At 40.7% G+C, this 16027-nt stretch overlaps 1 protein-coding gene across 1 annotated transcript in view; it reads left to right on the plus strand.

The window, feature by feature from the left end:
- The window catches only part of LOC311098787 (glycogen debranching enzyme-like), a 48430-nt gene that overhangs the window by 1402 nt on the left and 31001 nt on the right, over positions 1–16027 (plus strand). Inside the window, exons 2-4 of the mRNA XM_084139352.1 lie at positions 8013–8223; positions 8333–8502; positions 13381–13584. Of these exons, the coding sequence (XP_083995478.1) occupies positions 8013–8223; positions 8333–8502; positions 13381–13584 (585 nt within the window). The remainder of the gene's footprint in view (positions 1–8012; positions 8224–8332; positions 8503–13380; positions 13585–16027) is intronic.

Below are 16027 nucleotides of genomic sequence, written 5' to 3' on the forward strand. Positions count from 1 at the left end.
ATAATAGCCTGATCCCAGCCATTCAGTCATTTTAATTATTTGTGATATCTGGTAACATGAGACTATTATGAGACATATCTCTTCTTTAAGAAGAGATTCTGGTTTAGAGGATTTGAATAACCTCTTTCATTGTCTATTATTTTCATAAACCACAACTACAGTTGCACAGTGACAACGGGATTGAACATGTAGAGATCAAGTTTCACTCAAATTCTCCAGTTGAGCAACTGTGCAGGCTCAACCACACTTGATAAGGCAGCTGCTGCTGAGCTTATTAGCGGAACCTATTTTCAAAGATTAGAAAGAACTCATTTGGTTACATGCACACTATAATATGATTATTGTGAATAGTCAGATTAATATACAGTGCATTCGGAAAGTATTCAGACCCCTTGACTTTTTCCACATTTTGTTACGTTACAGCCTTATTCTAAAATGGATTAAATAGTTTTTTCAATCTACACACAATACCCCATTATGACAAAGCAAAAACAGGTTTTTAGAAGTTTTAGCAAATGTATAAAAAATTAAAAACTGAAAAGACATTTACATAAGTATTCAGACCCTTTACTCAGTACTTTGTTGAAGCACCTTTGGCAGCGATTACAGCCTCAAGTCTTCTTGGGTATGATGCTACAAACTTGGCACACATGTATTTGGGGAGTTTCTCCCAGTCTTCTCTGCAAATCCTCTCAAGCTCTGTCAGGTTGGATGGGGAGCGTCGCTGCACAGCTATTTGCAGGTCTCTCCAGAGATGTTGGATCGGGTTCAAGTCCGGCTCTGGCTGGGCCACTCAAGGACATTCAGAGACTTGTTCCGAAGCCACTCCTGCGTTGTCTTGTCTGTGTGCTTAGGGTCGTTGTCCTGTTGGAAGGTGAACCTTCGCCCCAGTCTGAGGTCCTGAGCGCTCTGGAGCAGGTTTTCATCAAGGATCTCTCTGTACTTTGCTCCGTAAAGGCCTGATTGGTGGAGTGCTGCAGAGATGGTTGTCCTTCTGGAAGTTTCTCCCATCTCCACAGAGGAACTCTGGAGCTCTGTCAGAGTGACCATCGGGTTCTTGGTCACCTCCCTGACCAAGGCCCTTCTCCCCGATTGCTTAGTTTGGCCGGGCGGCCAGCTCTAGGAAGAGTCTTGGTGGTTACAAAGTTATTCTATTTAAGAATGATAGAGGCCACTGTGTTCTTGGGGACTTTCAATGCTGAAGACATTTTTTGGTTCCCTTCCCCTGATCTGTGCCTCGACACAATCCTGTCTTGGAGGTCTACGGACAATTCCTTCGACCTCATCGCTTGGTTTTTGCTCTGACATGCACTGTCAACTGTGGGACCTTTAGATAGACAGGTGTGTGCCTTTCCAAATCATGTCCAATCAATTGAATTTACCACAGGTGGACTCCAATCAAGTTGTAGAAACATCTCAAGGATGATCATTGGAAACAGGATGCACCTGAGCTCAATTTCGAGTCTCATAGCAAAGAGTTGAAAAATACTTATATAAATAAGGTATTTCTGTTTTTAATTTTTAATACATTTGCAAAAATTCCTAAAACCTGTTTTTGCTTTGTCATTATGGGATATTGTGTGTAGATTGATGAGGAAAATGTTTTATTTAATCCATTTCAGAATAAGGCTGTAACGTAACAAAGTGTGGATAAAGGGAAGGAGTCTGAATGCTTTACGAATGCACTGTAATAGTTTGATTTAAATGTTTACATGCTTTGCAAGAAGAAAGATTTTTGTAATAATCCTGTTTACATGGACACATCTGAAATCAGGCTACCTGATGGGACTTTGATCAACTCTGACTAAGGTGGGTTTTTTTTTTTTTACTTTTGGGGGAGGTAGATCAGCTTTAATGTTGCAGATAGATTGTGGCTTCCATCAATGTAATTGTCTGCATCATTTCCAATTCCCCATATATATTTTTTGTAAATATATATACACTGCTCAAAAAAATAAAGGGAACACTAAAATAACACATCCTAGATCTGAATGAATTAAATAATCTTATTAAATACTTTTTTCTTTACATAGTTGAATGTGCTGACAACAAAATCACACAAACATTATCAATGGAAATCAAATTTATCAACCCATGGAGGTCTGAATTTGGAGTCACCCTCAAAATTAAAGTGGAAAACCACACTACAGGCTGATCCAACTTTGATGTAATGTCCTTAAAACAAGTCAAAATGAGGCTCAGTAGTGTGTGTGGCCTCCACGTGCCTGTATGACCTCCCTACAACGCCTGGGCATGCTCCTGATGAGGTGGCGGATTGTCTCCTGAGGGATCTCCTCCCATTCCTGGACTAAAGCATCCGCCAACTCCTGGACAGTCTGTGGTGCAACGTGGCGTTGGTGGATGGAACGAGACATGATGTGCTCAATTGGATTCAGGTCTGGGGAATGGGCGGGCCAGTCCATAGCATCAATGCCTTCCTCTTGCAGGAACTGCTGACACACTCCAGCCACATGAGGTCTAGCATTGTCTTGCATTAGGAGGAACCCAGGGCCAACCGCACCAGCATATGGTCTCACAAGGGGTCTGAGGATCTCATCTCTGTACCTAATGGCAGTCAGGCTACCTCTGGCGAGCACATGGAGGGCTGTGCGGCCCCCCAAAGAAATGCCACCCCACACCATGACTGACCCACCGCCAAACCGGTCATGCTGGAGGATGTTGCAGGCAGCAGAACGTTCTCCATGGCGTCTCCAGACTCTGTCATGTCTGTCACGTGCTCAGTGTGAACCTGCTTTCATCTGTGAAGAGCACAGGGCGCCAGTGCCGAATTTGCCAATCTTGGTGTTCTCTGGCAAATGCCAAACGTCCTGCACGGTGTTAGGCTGTAAGCACAACCCCCACCTGTGGACGTCGGGCCCTCATACCACCCTCATGGAGTCTGTTTCTGACCGTTTGAGCAGACACATGCACATTTGTGGCCTGCTGGAGGTCATTTTGCAGGGCTCTGGCAGTGCTCCTCCTGCTCCTCCTTGCGCAAAGGCGGAGGTAGCAGTCCTGCTGCTGGGTTGTTGCCCTCCTACGGCCTCCTCCACGTCTCCTGATGTACTGGCCTGTCTCCTGGTAGCGCCTCCATGCTCTGGACACTACGCTGACAGACACAGCAAACCTTCTTGCCACAGCTCGCATTGATGTGACATCCTGGATGAGCTGCACTACCTGAGCCACTTGTGTGGGTTGTAGACTCCGTCTCATGCTACCACTAGAGTGAAAGCACCGCCAGCATTCAAAAGTTACCAAAACATCAGCCAGGAAGCATAGGAACTGAGAAGTGGTCTGTGGTCACCACCTGCAAAACCAGTCCTTTATTGGGGGTGTCTTGCTAATTGCCTATAATTTCCACCTGTTGTTTATTCCATTTGCACAACAGCATGTTAAATGTATTGTAAATCAGTGTTGCTTCCTAAGTGGACAGTTTGATTTCACAGAAGTGTGATTGACTTGGAGTTACATTGTGTTGTTTAAGTATTCCCTTTATTTTTTTGAGCAGTGTATAAATTATATATATTTTGAATATATTTTCCTTTATTATTTTCCCCTGACCCTACCATCCCTCCCCTAATTGGAGTTAACTAATGGACAACAACACTTAGGCTTCTACTTCCAGCTTATACGTACTATTATACATTTTACGGACACAGTATATTTTACAATAGTTATCTTTTGTTTTTAGTCCCATCCTTCAGCTCCACTCAACCTCTCCCATCTATCTCTGAACACCATCCAGTTTTGATTTGCCATATTTTTTTAAAACTGTGCTGTGATGTTTCACAAAAGTTCTGAACCTTTCTATTTTCATAGATTCTACATATTGTAAATTAAAGAATTTTTTTTGCTAAGAGTATTATTATATTATTGATCGATTGACTTTTTAAATCACCCAGCAGTGCTATTTGCGGAGTTAGCTCCAGGTAAATGTTGCAATTTTTCAGCCATTCCTGAACCTGCGACCAAAAACAAGCTAAATATGGACAGTACCAAAACAAATGATCTAATTATTCTGTCCCTTTGCATCAAAATCTGAAGCGCTGGGATCGTTGTATCCCCCATATATAGTTGAAGTCTGAAGTTTACATACACTTAGGTTGGAGTCATTTAAAACTCGTTTTTCAACCACTCCACAAATTTCTTGTAAACAAACTATAGTTTTGGCAAGTCGGTTTGGACATCTACTTTGTGCATGACACAAGTAATTTTTTCCAACAATTGTTTACAGACAGATTATTTCACTTATCACAATTCCAGTGGGTCAGAAGTTTACATACACTAAGTTGACTGTGCCTTTTAAACAGCTTGGAAAATTCCAGAAAATGATGTCATGGCTTTAGAAGCTTCTGATAGGCTAATTGACATAATTTGAGTCAATTGGAGGTGTACCTGTGGATGTATTTCAAGGCCTACCTTCAAACCCAGTGCCTCTTTGCTTTACATCATGGGAAAATCAAAAGAAATCAGCCAAGACCTCAGAAAAAAATGGTAGCCCTCCACAAGTCTGGTTCATCCTTGGGAGCAATTTCCAAATGCCTGAAGGTACCACGTTCATCTGTACAAACAATAAACACAATGGGACCACACAGCCATCGCAAAGGACCTTGTGAAGATGCTGGAGGAAACGGGTACAAAAGTATCTATATCCACAGTAAAACGAGTCCTATATCGACATAACCTGAAATGCCAATCAGCAAGGAAGAAGCCACTGCTCCAAAACCGCCATAAAAAAGCCAGACTACGGTTTGCAACTGCACATGGGGACAAAGATCGTACTTTTTGGAGAAATGTCCTCTGGTCTGATGAAACAAAAATATAACTATTTGGCCATAATGATCATCGTTATGTTTGGAGGAAAAAGGGGGTGGCTTGCAAGTCGAAGAACACCATCCCATCCGTGAAGCACAGGGGTGGCAGCATCATGCTGTGGGGGTGCTTTGCTGCAGGAGGGACTGGTGCATTTCACAAAATAGATGGCATCATGAGGAAGGAAAATTATGTGGATATATTGAAGCAACATCTCAAGACATCAGTCAGGAAGTTAAAGCTTGGTCGCAAATGGGTCTTCCAAATGGACAATGACCCCAAGCATACTTCCAAAGTTGTGGCAAAATGGCTTAAGGACAACAAAGTCAAGGTATTGGAGTGGCCATCACAATGCCCTGACCTCAATCCTATAGAAAATGTGTGGGCAGAACTGAAAAAGCGTGTGCGAGCAAGGAGGCCTACAAACCTGACTCAGTTACACCAGCTCTGTCAGGAGGAATGGGCCAAAATTCACCCAACTTATTGTGGGAAGCTTGTGGAAGGCTACCCGAAACGTTTGACCCAAGTTAAACAATTTAAAGGCAATGCTACCAAATACTAATTGAATGTATGTCAACTTCTGACCCACTGGGAATGTGATTAAATAAATAAAAGCTGAAATAAATCATTCTCTCTAATTTTATTCTGACATTTCACATTCTTAAAATAGTGGTGATCCTAACTGACCTAAGACAGGGAATGTTTACTACGGTTACATTTCTGGAATTGTGAAAAACTGAGTTTAAATGTATTTGGCTATGGTGTATGTAATCTTCCGACTTCAACTGTATTTAACATTCTATTGGTTGCAATAATTTTGTATAATAATTTAAATTGAAAAACACTACGTTTTGAATCCAGCATTGTTTTGTGTATTACATTTGCATTTTAGTCATTTAGCAGACACTCTTATCCAGAGCGACTTACAGTTAGTGAGTGCATACATTTTTCATACTGTATCAGTTCATAAACCATGTGCCATGGAATCGGTACATCGAAAATCTCTTCCCAACTATTTTGCCATCTATATGGCACAGCTGTCAATTATTTAGTCCTTAAATGAAACTTGTATACAATTTTTTTGCCAATTTTGCTCTTTAATTCAGGGCCGACAGACAAGTTCCTTACTTTCTCCCCCTTCCATTTTTGTGGTAATGCTGAAATTAGTTGGTTGTAATATTGAGTAAAGCAGACATTTCCATAAATTTTTGTTAGCTACATGTGTGAAATCACTCCACCAGTCCTATTTATGATATCATTTACAAAGATTATACCTTTTTTATTTTTTATTCCAAAAATATTGTGTGTTTTTTATCAGTTCGTATATTTGAGTTTAACCATAATATTTGTTGTAATATTTTTTCTGTCTTTTCTGGTGGATTAAACTGAAATTGCAACCAACTTAATGTGGCTTATTTTAAAAATAGCGATATTTCAGAGATGATTACATTTTCTAATAACCGAAAGTTATAGGTTGTAATCTGAATAAAGGGAAAAAAGGCCATTCTTGAACATGGGGTGAGACATTCCTACTAATCAGCTAGAGAACAAGTTCGGATTTAAGTATAACTTTTGTATGACTGAAGCCTTTAGTGAGAGGTTTAATGTTTTATGATATTTAATCATTTCTGCCCTCCGAATTCATATTAATTATATACATAGGCCCGTTCCAAATATAATGGAATATTTGTTGCTCATATAATTTACAAAGCAAGTCGCTAGGTGTAAGCAAGGCCATAAGCAAATAGGTAAACTGGGATATGACTAAAGAGTTAATCAAGGTGATTTTTCCACAAATAGACAGGTATTTTCCTTTCCACAGTAGCAAGATCTTATTTATTTTTGCTTTCTATTAAAATGTATTGTAGTGAGATCATTTATTTCGTTCGGGATATGAATACCGAGTATGTCCACTTCACCGTCAAACCATTATGTTGGTAAACTACACAGTAATGTAAAAGTTGTATTTTTTAGTGATCCAATACGTAATATAGTAAATACACTTATCATAATTTGGTTGTAATCCAGAGAGGTTAGAAAAAGTATCTAGATCATCTATGAGGCTGTGGAGGGATCCAAATTGTGGATTAAAAAAAAAATAACATGAATCATCAGCATACAATGACACCTTTGTTTTTAAGCCCTGGATTTCTAGGCCCTTGATATTATTGTTGGATCTGATTTTAATGTAATCTGATTAAGGTGTTTGCATGTCCTAATAATTTAAAGTTTACTCAGAAACCATGTGTTTTAATCAGCGTATGTTTACTTCAATTATGACCTCACGCCGATTAAGATAAGCAGAGTAAGGTGTTTACGTGACTAATGCCATACTCTGCCTTATGCCATAATCAGTTTAATATTGAATTATTAGTGTGCATGTAAACGTACTAATTTGTTATTCCTATATCTATCTATTAACTAATAACTGATAGTCTACACAGTATTTATACATTTTACTTTTACATTTTCGTCATTTAGCAGACGCTCTTATCCAGAGCGACTGGATGTAAATGTAAATGTAAATATTTATAAACCCGTTCTAACCCGTTCATAAAGGGTAGCAACACTGTAGGCTATCATTGAGTTCTCTCTAGCAGGCATGGTGTAACTACTAAAGACATGCTCCTAGAGATCATACATTCCTGACCTTAGTGTTGAATTACCATAAGTGGCAACAGGGTTAGAGTGTTAAGGTCAGGGTTTCAAAAGCAGGCATGGTGGCAACTAGACTTTAAGGGGTGGTTTCCTGGATTAAGGGGTGGGTTCCACAGATTAAGCTAAATACTGGACTAAAAAGTAATCTCATTAGAGAGTCTCCATTTAAGATTATTTTTAGTCTGGGACTAGGCTAAATATGTGTCTGGGAAACTGGTCCCAAATGTGTTAGCTGGTTCATTAATGGCAATGTGCTAAATTTCCTGTAGCATTTTTGGAGAATGAGTAACAATTGAAAATTGAAAGGGGTTGTATCAGTTAGCGGTGCATTCAAAAGCATGGGGAAAGGGGGGACGTAACTCGATCCATGTGCCTTGCTCCATGCTTTTGGCTAGATCTGCCTTTACAGTCTGGGGATGTTACCTGAATAATACCTGAGAAAATATCTCTGTCAAGTTGTGTACTTTTATCATATGCTATGGAATGTATCATATAGATGTCTTGTATCCTCAGGCCTGTTTGTACTATATGTTTCTTCTAAGGCTTTGAGCTCCAGTTCCGTCTGGGCCCTACTCTCCAGGGGAAACATGTGTGTGTGCAGACTAACTACCCCGCCCCAGGGGAACACTTTGACCGTCACACCTTCCGAACCCTGGACTGGCACAACCCCACGGGAAGAGAGGACGACTCTGACAAGTTCTGCTCTTTAGACCTACAGATCGCTGGATCGTACCAATACAATTTTGGTCACGGGTGAGACACTATTGTGTTACAGACCAGTATTCATATTCCATTTCTGTATGAGACACAACATCACTGGAGCTTCATCCTTTAACTACATATTCATTGTTTTCACCCCCAGCCATGAGGAGAAGTCAGGCGGTGGCTACTTGGTGGTGGACCCAGTGCTGCGTGCCGGAGCTGACAACCACCACGTCCATCTGGACTGTATCACCATCCAGACCTACCTGTCCAAATGCCTCGGACACCTGGATGACTGGCCAGACAGACTGAGGGTGGCTAAAGAGTCCGGTGAGAGAGCAGGAGGCAGGGGTCCATCCTTATGCAAGCCTGCCTTTACGTGTAGTGTTCTTCACTCCTGGTCCTTGAGGGCTGTCTAGTCTGTGTAGGGCTTTAATTGTTCCAACCCTGGATTATAATACCTGATTCAATTTCTCAACTAGTCATCAACCAAATCAGGTGGATCATGTGTGTTATGCCTGCACACACTGCAGTCTTCCAGGGTCAAGACCGAAGAATACTATTTTAGTGCATTGTCTTACCTGGAAGTTTGAACAATGAACAGGGTTGGTGTCCATTTCTTAGGTCACATATGGACACCAGTGTAGTTCAAGGTCCCAAGACAATGTTTACACTACATTTCACCTTGTCATTCTGCAATATTCCATTCTTGAAAGAGGGCTAGGGAAATCATCAACATGCAGGTGGGTCTCAAAATGCATACAAAATTATGCCATATGATAGACAGTATTCCCTGTGTCGTTTGTATGAAACTATAAGCTATAAAAATAAATAAAAAGAGTTGCACACTCTCTCTCTCTCTCTCTCTATATATATATATATATATATATATCCCAGTAATTTATAGGGTAAAACACCAACGTTTCACCCTATAAATTACTGGGAGTGTATACAGTTGAAGTCGGAAGTTTACATACACCTTAGCCAAATACATTTAAACTCAGTTTTTCAGAATTACTGACATTTAATCCTAGTAAAAATGCTCTGTTTTAGGTCAGTTAGGATCACCACTCTATTTTAAGAATGTGAAATGTCAGAATAATAGTAGAGAGAATGATTTATTTCAGCTTTTATTTCTTTCATCACATTCCCAGTGGGTCAGAAGTTTACATACACTCAATTAGTATTTGGTAGCATTGCCTTTAAATTGTTTAACTTGGGTCAAACGTTTCGGGTAGCCTTCCACAAGCTTCCCACAATAAGTTGGGTGAATTTTGGCCCATTCCTCCTGACAGAGCTGGTGTAACTGAATCAGGTTTGTAGGCCTCCTTGCTCGCACACACTTTTTCAGTTCTGCCCACACATTTTCTATAAGATTGAGGTCAGGGCTTTGTGATAGCCACTCCAATACCTTGACTTTGTTGTCCTTAAGCCATTTTGCCACAACTTTGGAAGTATGCTTGGGGTCATTGTCCATTTGGAAGACCCATTTGCGACCAAGCTTTAACTTCCTGACTGATGTCTTGAGATGTTGCTTCAATATATCCACATAATTTTCCTTCCTCATGATGCCATCTATTTTGTGAAATGCACCAGTCCCTCCTGCAGCAAAGCACCCCCACAGCATGATGCTGCCACCCTCGTGCTTCACAGTTGGGATGGTGTTCTTCGGCTTGCAAGTACCCCCTTTTTCCTCCAAACATAACGATGTTCATTATGGCCAAACAGTTCTATTTTTGTTTCATCAGACCAGAGGACATTTCTCCAAAAAGTACGATCTTTGTCCCCATGTAAGTTGCAAACCATAGTCTGGCTTTTTTATGGTGGTTTTGGAGCAGTGGCTTCTTCCTTGCTGAGCGGCCTTTCAGGTTATGTTGATATAGGACTCGTTTTATTGTAGATACTTTTGTACCGGTTTCCTCCAGCATCTTCACAAGATCCTTTGCTGTTGTTCTGGGATTGATTTGCACTATTCGCACCAAAGTACGTTCATCTCTAGGAGACAGAACGCGTCTCCTTCCTGAGCGGTATGACGGCTGCGTGGTCCCATGGTGTTTATACTTGTGTACTATTGTTTGTACAGATGAATGTGGTACCTTCAGGCGTTTGGAAATTGCTCCCAAGGATGAACCAGACTTGTGGAGGTCTACAATTATTTTTCTGAGGTCTTGGCTGATTTCTTTTGATTTTCCCATGATGTAAAGCAAAGAGGCACTGAGTTTGAAGGTAGGCCTTGAAATACATCCACAGGTACACCTCCAATTGACTCAAATTATGTCAATTAGCCTATCAGAAGCTTCTAAAGCCATGACATCATTTTCTGGAATTTTCCAAGCTGTTTAAAGGCACAGTCAACTTAGTGTATGTAAACTTCTGACCCACTGGAATTGTGATACAGTGAATTATAAGTGAAATAATCTGTCTGTAAACGATGGTTGGAAAAATGACTTGTGTCATGCACAAAGTAGATGTCCTAACCGACTTGCCAAAACTATAGTTTGTTAAAAAGAAATTTGTGGAGCGGTTGAAAAACGAGTTTTAATGACTCCAACCTAAGTGTATGTAAACCTCCGACTTCAACTGTATATACAGTTTATACACTACCAGTCAAATTTCTTTTTTTTTTCCTTTTTCTTTTTTTTTACTATTTTTTACATTGTAGAATAATAGTAATAATAGTAAAGACAAAAAGCCACCCTTAGCCTTGATGACAGCTTTGCACACTCTTGGCATTCTCTCAACCAGTTTCATGAGGTAGTCACCTGGAATGCATTTCAATTAACAGGTTTGCCTTCTTAAATATTATTTTTCCTTCTTAATGCTTTTTAGCCAATCAGTTGTGTTGTGACAAGGTGGAGGGGGGGGGGGGGGGGGGTATACAGAAGATATCCCTATTTGGTAAAAGACCATGTCCATATTATGGCAAGAGCAGCTCAAATAAACAAAGAGAAATGACAGTCCATCATTACTTTAAGACATGAAGGTCAGTCAATACGGACAATTTCAAGAACTTTGTTTCTTCAAGTGCAGTCGCAAAAACCATCAAGTGCTATGATGAAACTGGTTCTCATGAGGACCGCCACATGAATGGAAGACCCAGAGTTACCTCTGCTGCAGAGGATAAGTTCATTAGAGTTACCAGCCTCAGAAATTGCAGCCCAAATAAAGGCTTCACAGAGTTCAAGTAACAGACACATCTCAACATCAACTGTTCAGAGGAGACTGTGTGAATCAGGCCTTCATGGTCGAATCGCTGCAAAGAAACAACTACTGAAGGACACCAATAAGAAGAAGAGACCTGCTTGGGCCAAGAAACAGGAGCAATGGACATTAGAGCGGTGGAAATTTGTCCTTTTGGCCTGGAGTCCAAATCAGAGACTTTTGGTTCCAACCGCCATGTCTTTGTGAGACGCGGTGTGGGTGAACGTATTATCTCCTTATGTATATTTCCAACCGTAGGTGTGTCCAAACTTTTGACTGGTACTGTATATACAATATATATATATATATATATATATATATATATATATATATATATATATATATATATATATATATATATATATATATATATATATATATACACACACACACAGCGCCTTCGGAAAGTATTCAGACCCCTTGACTTTTTCCACATTTTGTTAGGTTACAGCCTTATTCTAAAATTTATTAAATTGTTTTTTTCCTCATCAATCTACACACAATACCCCATAATGACAAAGCAAAAACAGCATTTTAGAAATGTTTGCAAATTTATAAAAATAAAAAAACTGGAAATATGACATTTACATATGTATTCAGACCCTTTACTCAGTATTTTGTTGAAGCACCTTTGGCAGTGATTACAGCCTTGAGTCTTCTTGGGTGTGACGCTACAAGTTTGGCACACCTGTATTTGGTGAGTTTCTCCCATTCTTCTCTGTCAGGTTTGATGGGGAGCATTGTCCTGAAGCCACTCCTGCGTTGTCCTGGCTGTGTGCTTAGGGTCGTTGTCCTGTTGGAAGGTGAACCTTTGCCCCAGTCTGAGGTCCTGAGCGCTCTGGAGCAGGTTTTCATCAAGGATCTCTCTGTACTGTTCCGTTCATCTTTGCCTCGATCCTGACTAGTCTCCCAGTCCCTGCCGCTGAAAAACATGCATGATGTTGCCACCACCATGCTTCACCGTAGGGATGGTGCCAGGTTTCCTCCAGAAGTGACACATGGGCATTCAGGCCAAAGAGTTCAATCTTGGTTTCATCAGACCAGAGAATCTTGTTTCTCATGGTCTGAGAGGCTTTAAGTGCCTTTTGGCAAACTCCAAGTGGGCTGTCATGTGCCTTTTACTGAGGAGTGGCTTCTGTCTGGCCACTCTACCATAAAGGCCTGATTGGTGGAGTGCTGCAGAGATGGTTGTCCTTCTGGAAGGTTCTCCCATCTCCACAGAGGATCTCTAGAGCTCTGTCAGAGTGACCATTGGGTTCTCTGACCAAGGCCCTTCTCCCCAGATTGCTTATTGCTCAGTTTGGCGGGGTGGCCAGCTCTAGGAAGAGTCTTGGTGGTTCCAAACTTCTTCCATTTAAGATGGATGGAGGCCACTGTGTTCTTGGGGACCTTCAATGTAACAGAAAGGTTTTGGTACCCTTCCCCAGATCTGTGACTCGACACAATGCTGTCTCTGAGCTCTACGGACAATTCCTTCGAGCTTATGGCTTGGTTTTTGCTCTCAAGGATGATCAATGGAAACAGGATGCACCTGAGCTCAATTTCGAGTCTCATAGCAAAGGGTCTGAAAACTTAGGTAAATAAGGTATTTCGGTTTTATTTTTAATACATTTGTAAAAGTGTCTAAAAACCTGCTTTCACTTGGTGTGTAGATTGCTGAGGATTTTTGTATTTATTTAATCCATGTTAGAATAAGGATGTAACGTAACAAAATGTGGAAAAAGTCAAGGGGTCTGAATACTTTCAGAGAGAGCGGTTGTGCGACTCTCTTTATTTATTCATATAGCTTACAGTTTATTCGCCATTAGTCAGCACCTCTACACAAAATACTTTTCTCTGGGTGTGCTCCAGCTTATGCTTTTTGTTTGTATGAAACTAAAAATATATGTGAATAAAGAACATTCAGCTAATTTCTTAGAATATGTCTTCTAATATCTTATAATATGTTATTTCTTATAGTACTAATTTCTTACATTGTTGATATAATGTAGTTTGTTTGTTTCCCAGGCTACAACATGATCCACTTCACGCCTCTGCAGAAGCTCGGTAAATCTAGGTCCTGCTACTCCCTAGCTGACCAACTAAGCCTGAACCCAGAGTTTTCGCCACCGGGAAAGAACTACACATGGACAGATGTGGGAGAGTTGGTGCAGAAACTGAAGAAAGAGTGGAATATGATCTGTATCACTGACGTGGTCTACAATCATACAGGTGTGTGTTTGTAGTTGTGGGATGGGGCGTGGACATATGTGTGGGTGTGTGTCTCCCTCTCTTTGGTTGAACGATGAGCTGTCCAGTAGGTTACAACAATTGCATCACAGTCTGTTACAATGAGGCCATACCTAAAGAGCAGTTTGTTCCTCTCATAGTTCAGGGAAAAATAACCAGAATTTGTCAGCAAGCCAGGCAGGTCTCACAATTCATAGTTTAGTAGTCATCCCTAATATCCCTCTACATGTACAATGTTTTTTTTTTTGGTGGGGGAGTTTATCTGTATAGTGTCAAGTGTGTTGACTAAGGCCTTTTTCGAATCAGTGGTTTGTGTCTGTAACATCCCCTGTCAAGAGATTGTTTAATACTACTGTGTTGTTAAATGTACCTTACTGGTTGCCATAGCAGAACTCCCAATATCACAATGGGTGTGCATACTGCATGTTTCACACTGAATATAGACTAGGGAAAGGCCACTATTGAAATGCCACAGTCGCAAAAATTATGACGAGTCATGGTCCTCGAATCCAGTGCAAGCTTTAAAGATGAGTGCCGTGTTAAAAATACCCTCCCTAGATAATTCTGCACAACTTAGTTATGGGTGAACTTAAACCTAGTCACTATGTGCAGCCCTGCAGTCAAGCTGTTGTATAGCAGTTCAGGCAGACACTATGTGGAGTCTTTGTGACAAGCATGCTAAACTAAGAAGGGAGAATGAAATAATTAACTCATGCTCCAATTGATTAGATGTGTTATGAATAGAACCTGCGTCAAATGGACTCGTTGCCATTGGTTCAGAATTGGTTTATTTTGTCCTCAGTTTTTGAGTGCAGTGCTTATATGGAGGTAGTTGAGTTGTTTCTCTATTGTCTACTTGTTCCTGTTTAGTGCAGTTGTATACTTTTTGATTTACAAGTTTATCTAATAAGGGTCATTTATTACAGTGCAGTGTAGTTAGTCTGCTTCAGAAACCTAGGTAAAGCTTGGAGAGTATAAAGGCTTGAGAGCAGCATTCTCTGGCCCAGGCCCAGTATTGTAAAAGGTCGGATGATCAGAGAAACCTTATCTCCATGGCAGCTTAAAGGCCATGTGCTAGCTGACATCCGACCTGGCTACTGGTGTGCTGTGTGCTCAGTGCAGCTCATGGTGAACCAATGGGTGTGCTCTGCTGTTACTTGATGTAACATTAAGACATGGTTACCTTTGTTAGATTTCCCCTTATCTGTCATATGTGCTCATATCATAACTATGGTTAGAATGTTTTTCATACCCACAACCCTGGCTAGAATTCTATTCAAAATTATTCACAGCTGTAATGGCTTCCAAAGGTGCTTCGACCAAGTATTAACTCTGGGGTGTGAAGACATACACAATCAAGACAACTTTTTTCTTCTTCATTTAATTCATTTGGAAAAATGTATTTACTTTTTTTCACTTTGAAAATGTGGAGGAGGTTGTGTAGATCTGTAGGAAAAAAATCTAAATTAATCCCTTTTTAGATTTAATTTTAAGGCAGCTAAATGTGAAGACTGTGCAAGGGGTGTATAGACTTTCACTAGGCACTGTACAGTGGTGTTCAAAAGTTTTGAGAATGACACAAGTATTGGTCTTCACAAAGTTTGCTTCTTCAGTATTTTTAGATATTTTTGTCAGATGTTACTATGGTATACTGAAGTATAATTACAAGCATTCCATAAGTGTCAAAGGCTTTTATTGACAATTACATTAAGTTTATGCAAAGAGTCAATATTTACAGTGTTGACCCTTCTTTTTCAAGACCTCTGCAATCTGCCCTGGCATGCTGTCAATTAACTTCTGGGCCACATCCTGACTGATGGCAGCCCATTCTTGCATAATCAATGCTTGGAGTTTGTCAGAATTTGTGGGTTTTTGTTTGTCTACCCGCCTCTTGAGGATTGACCACAAGTTCTCAATGGGATTAAGGTCTAGGGAGTTCCCAGAGCCACTTAGTTATCACTTTTACCTTATGGCAAGGTGCTCCATCATGCTGGAAAAGGCGATGTTCATCACCAAACTGTTCTTGGATGGTTGGGAGAAGTTGCTCTCGGAGGATGTGTTGGTACCATTCTTTATTCATAGCTGTGTTCTTAGGCACAATTGTGAGTGAGCCCACTCCCTTGGCTGAGAAGCAACCCCACACATGAATGGTCTCAGGATGCTTTACTGTTGGCATGACACAGGACTGATGGTAGCGCTCACCTTGTCTTCTCCGGACAAGCTTTTTTCCGGATGCCCCAAACAATCGGAAAGGGGATTCAGCAGAGAAAATAACTTTACCCCAGTCCTCAGCAGTCCAATCCCTGTACCTTTTGCAGAATATCAGTCTGTCCCTGATGTTTTTCCTGGAGAGAAGTGGCTTCCTCGCTGCCCTTCTTGACACCAGGCCATCCTCCAAAAGTCTTTGCCTCACTGTGCGTGCAGA

This window comes from Coregonus lavaretus, assembly GCF_964263955.1.
Source record: "Coregonus lavaretus genome assembly, chromosome: 23".
NCBI classification, from domain to species: Eukaryota; Metazoa; Chordata; class Actinopteri; order Salmoniformes; family Salmonidae; genus Coregonus; species Coregonus lavaretus.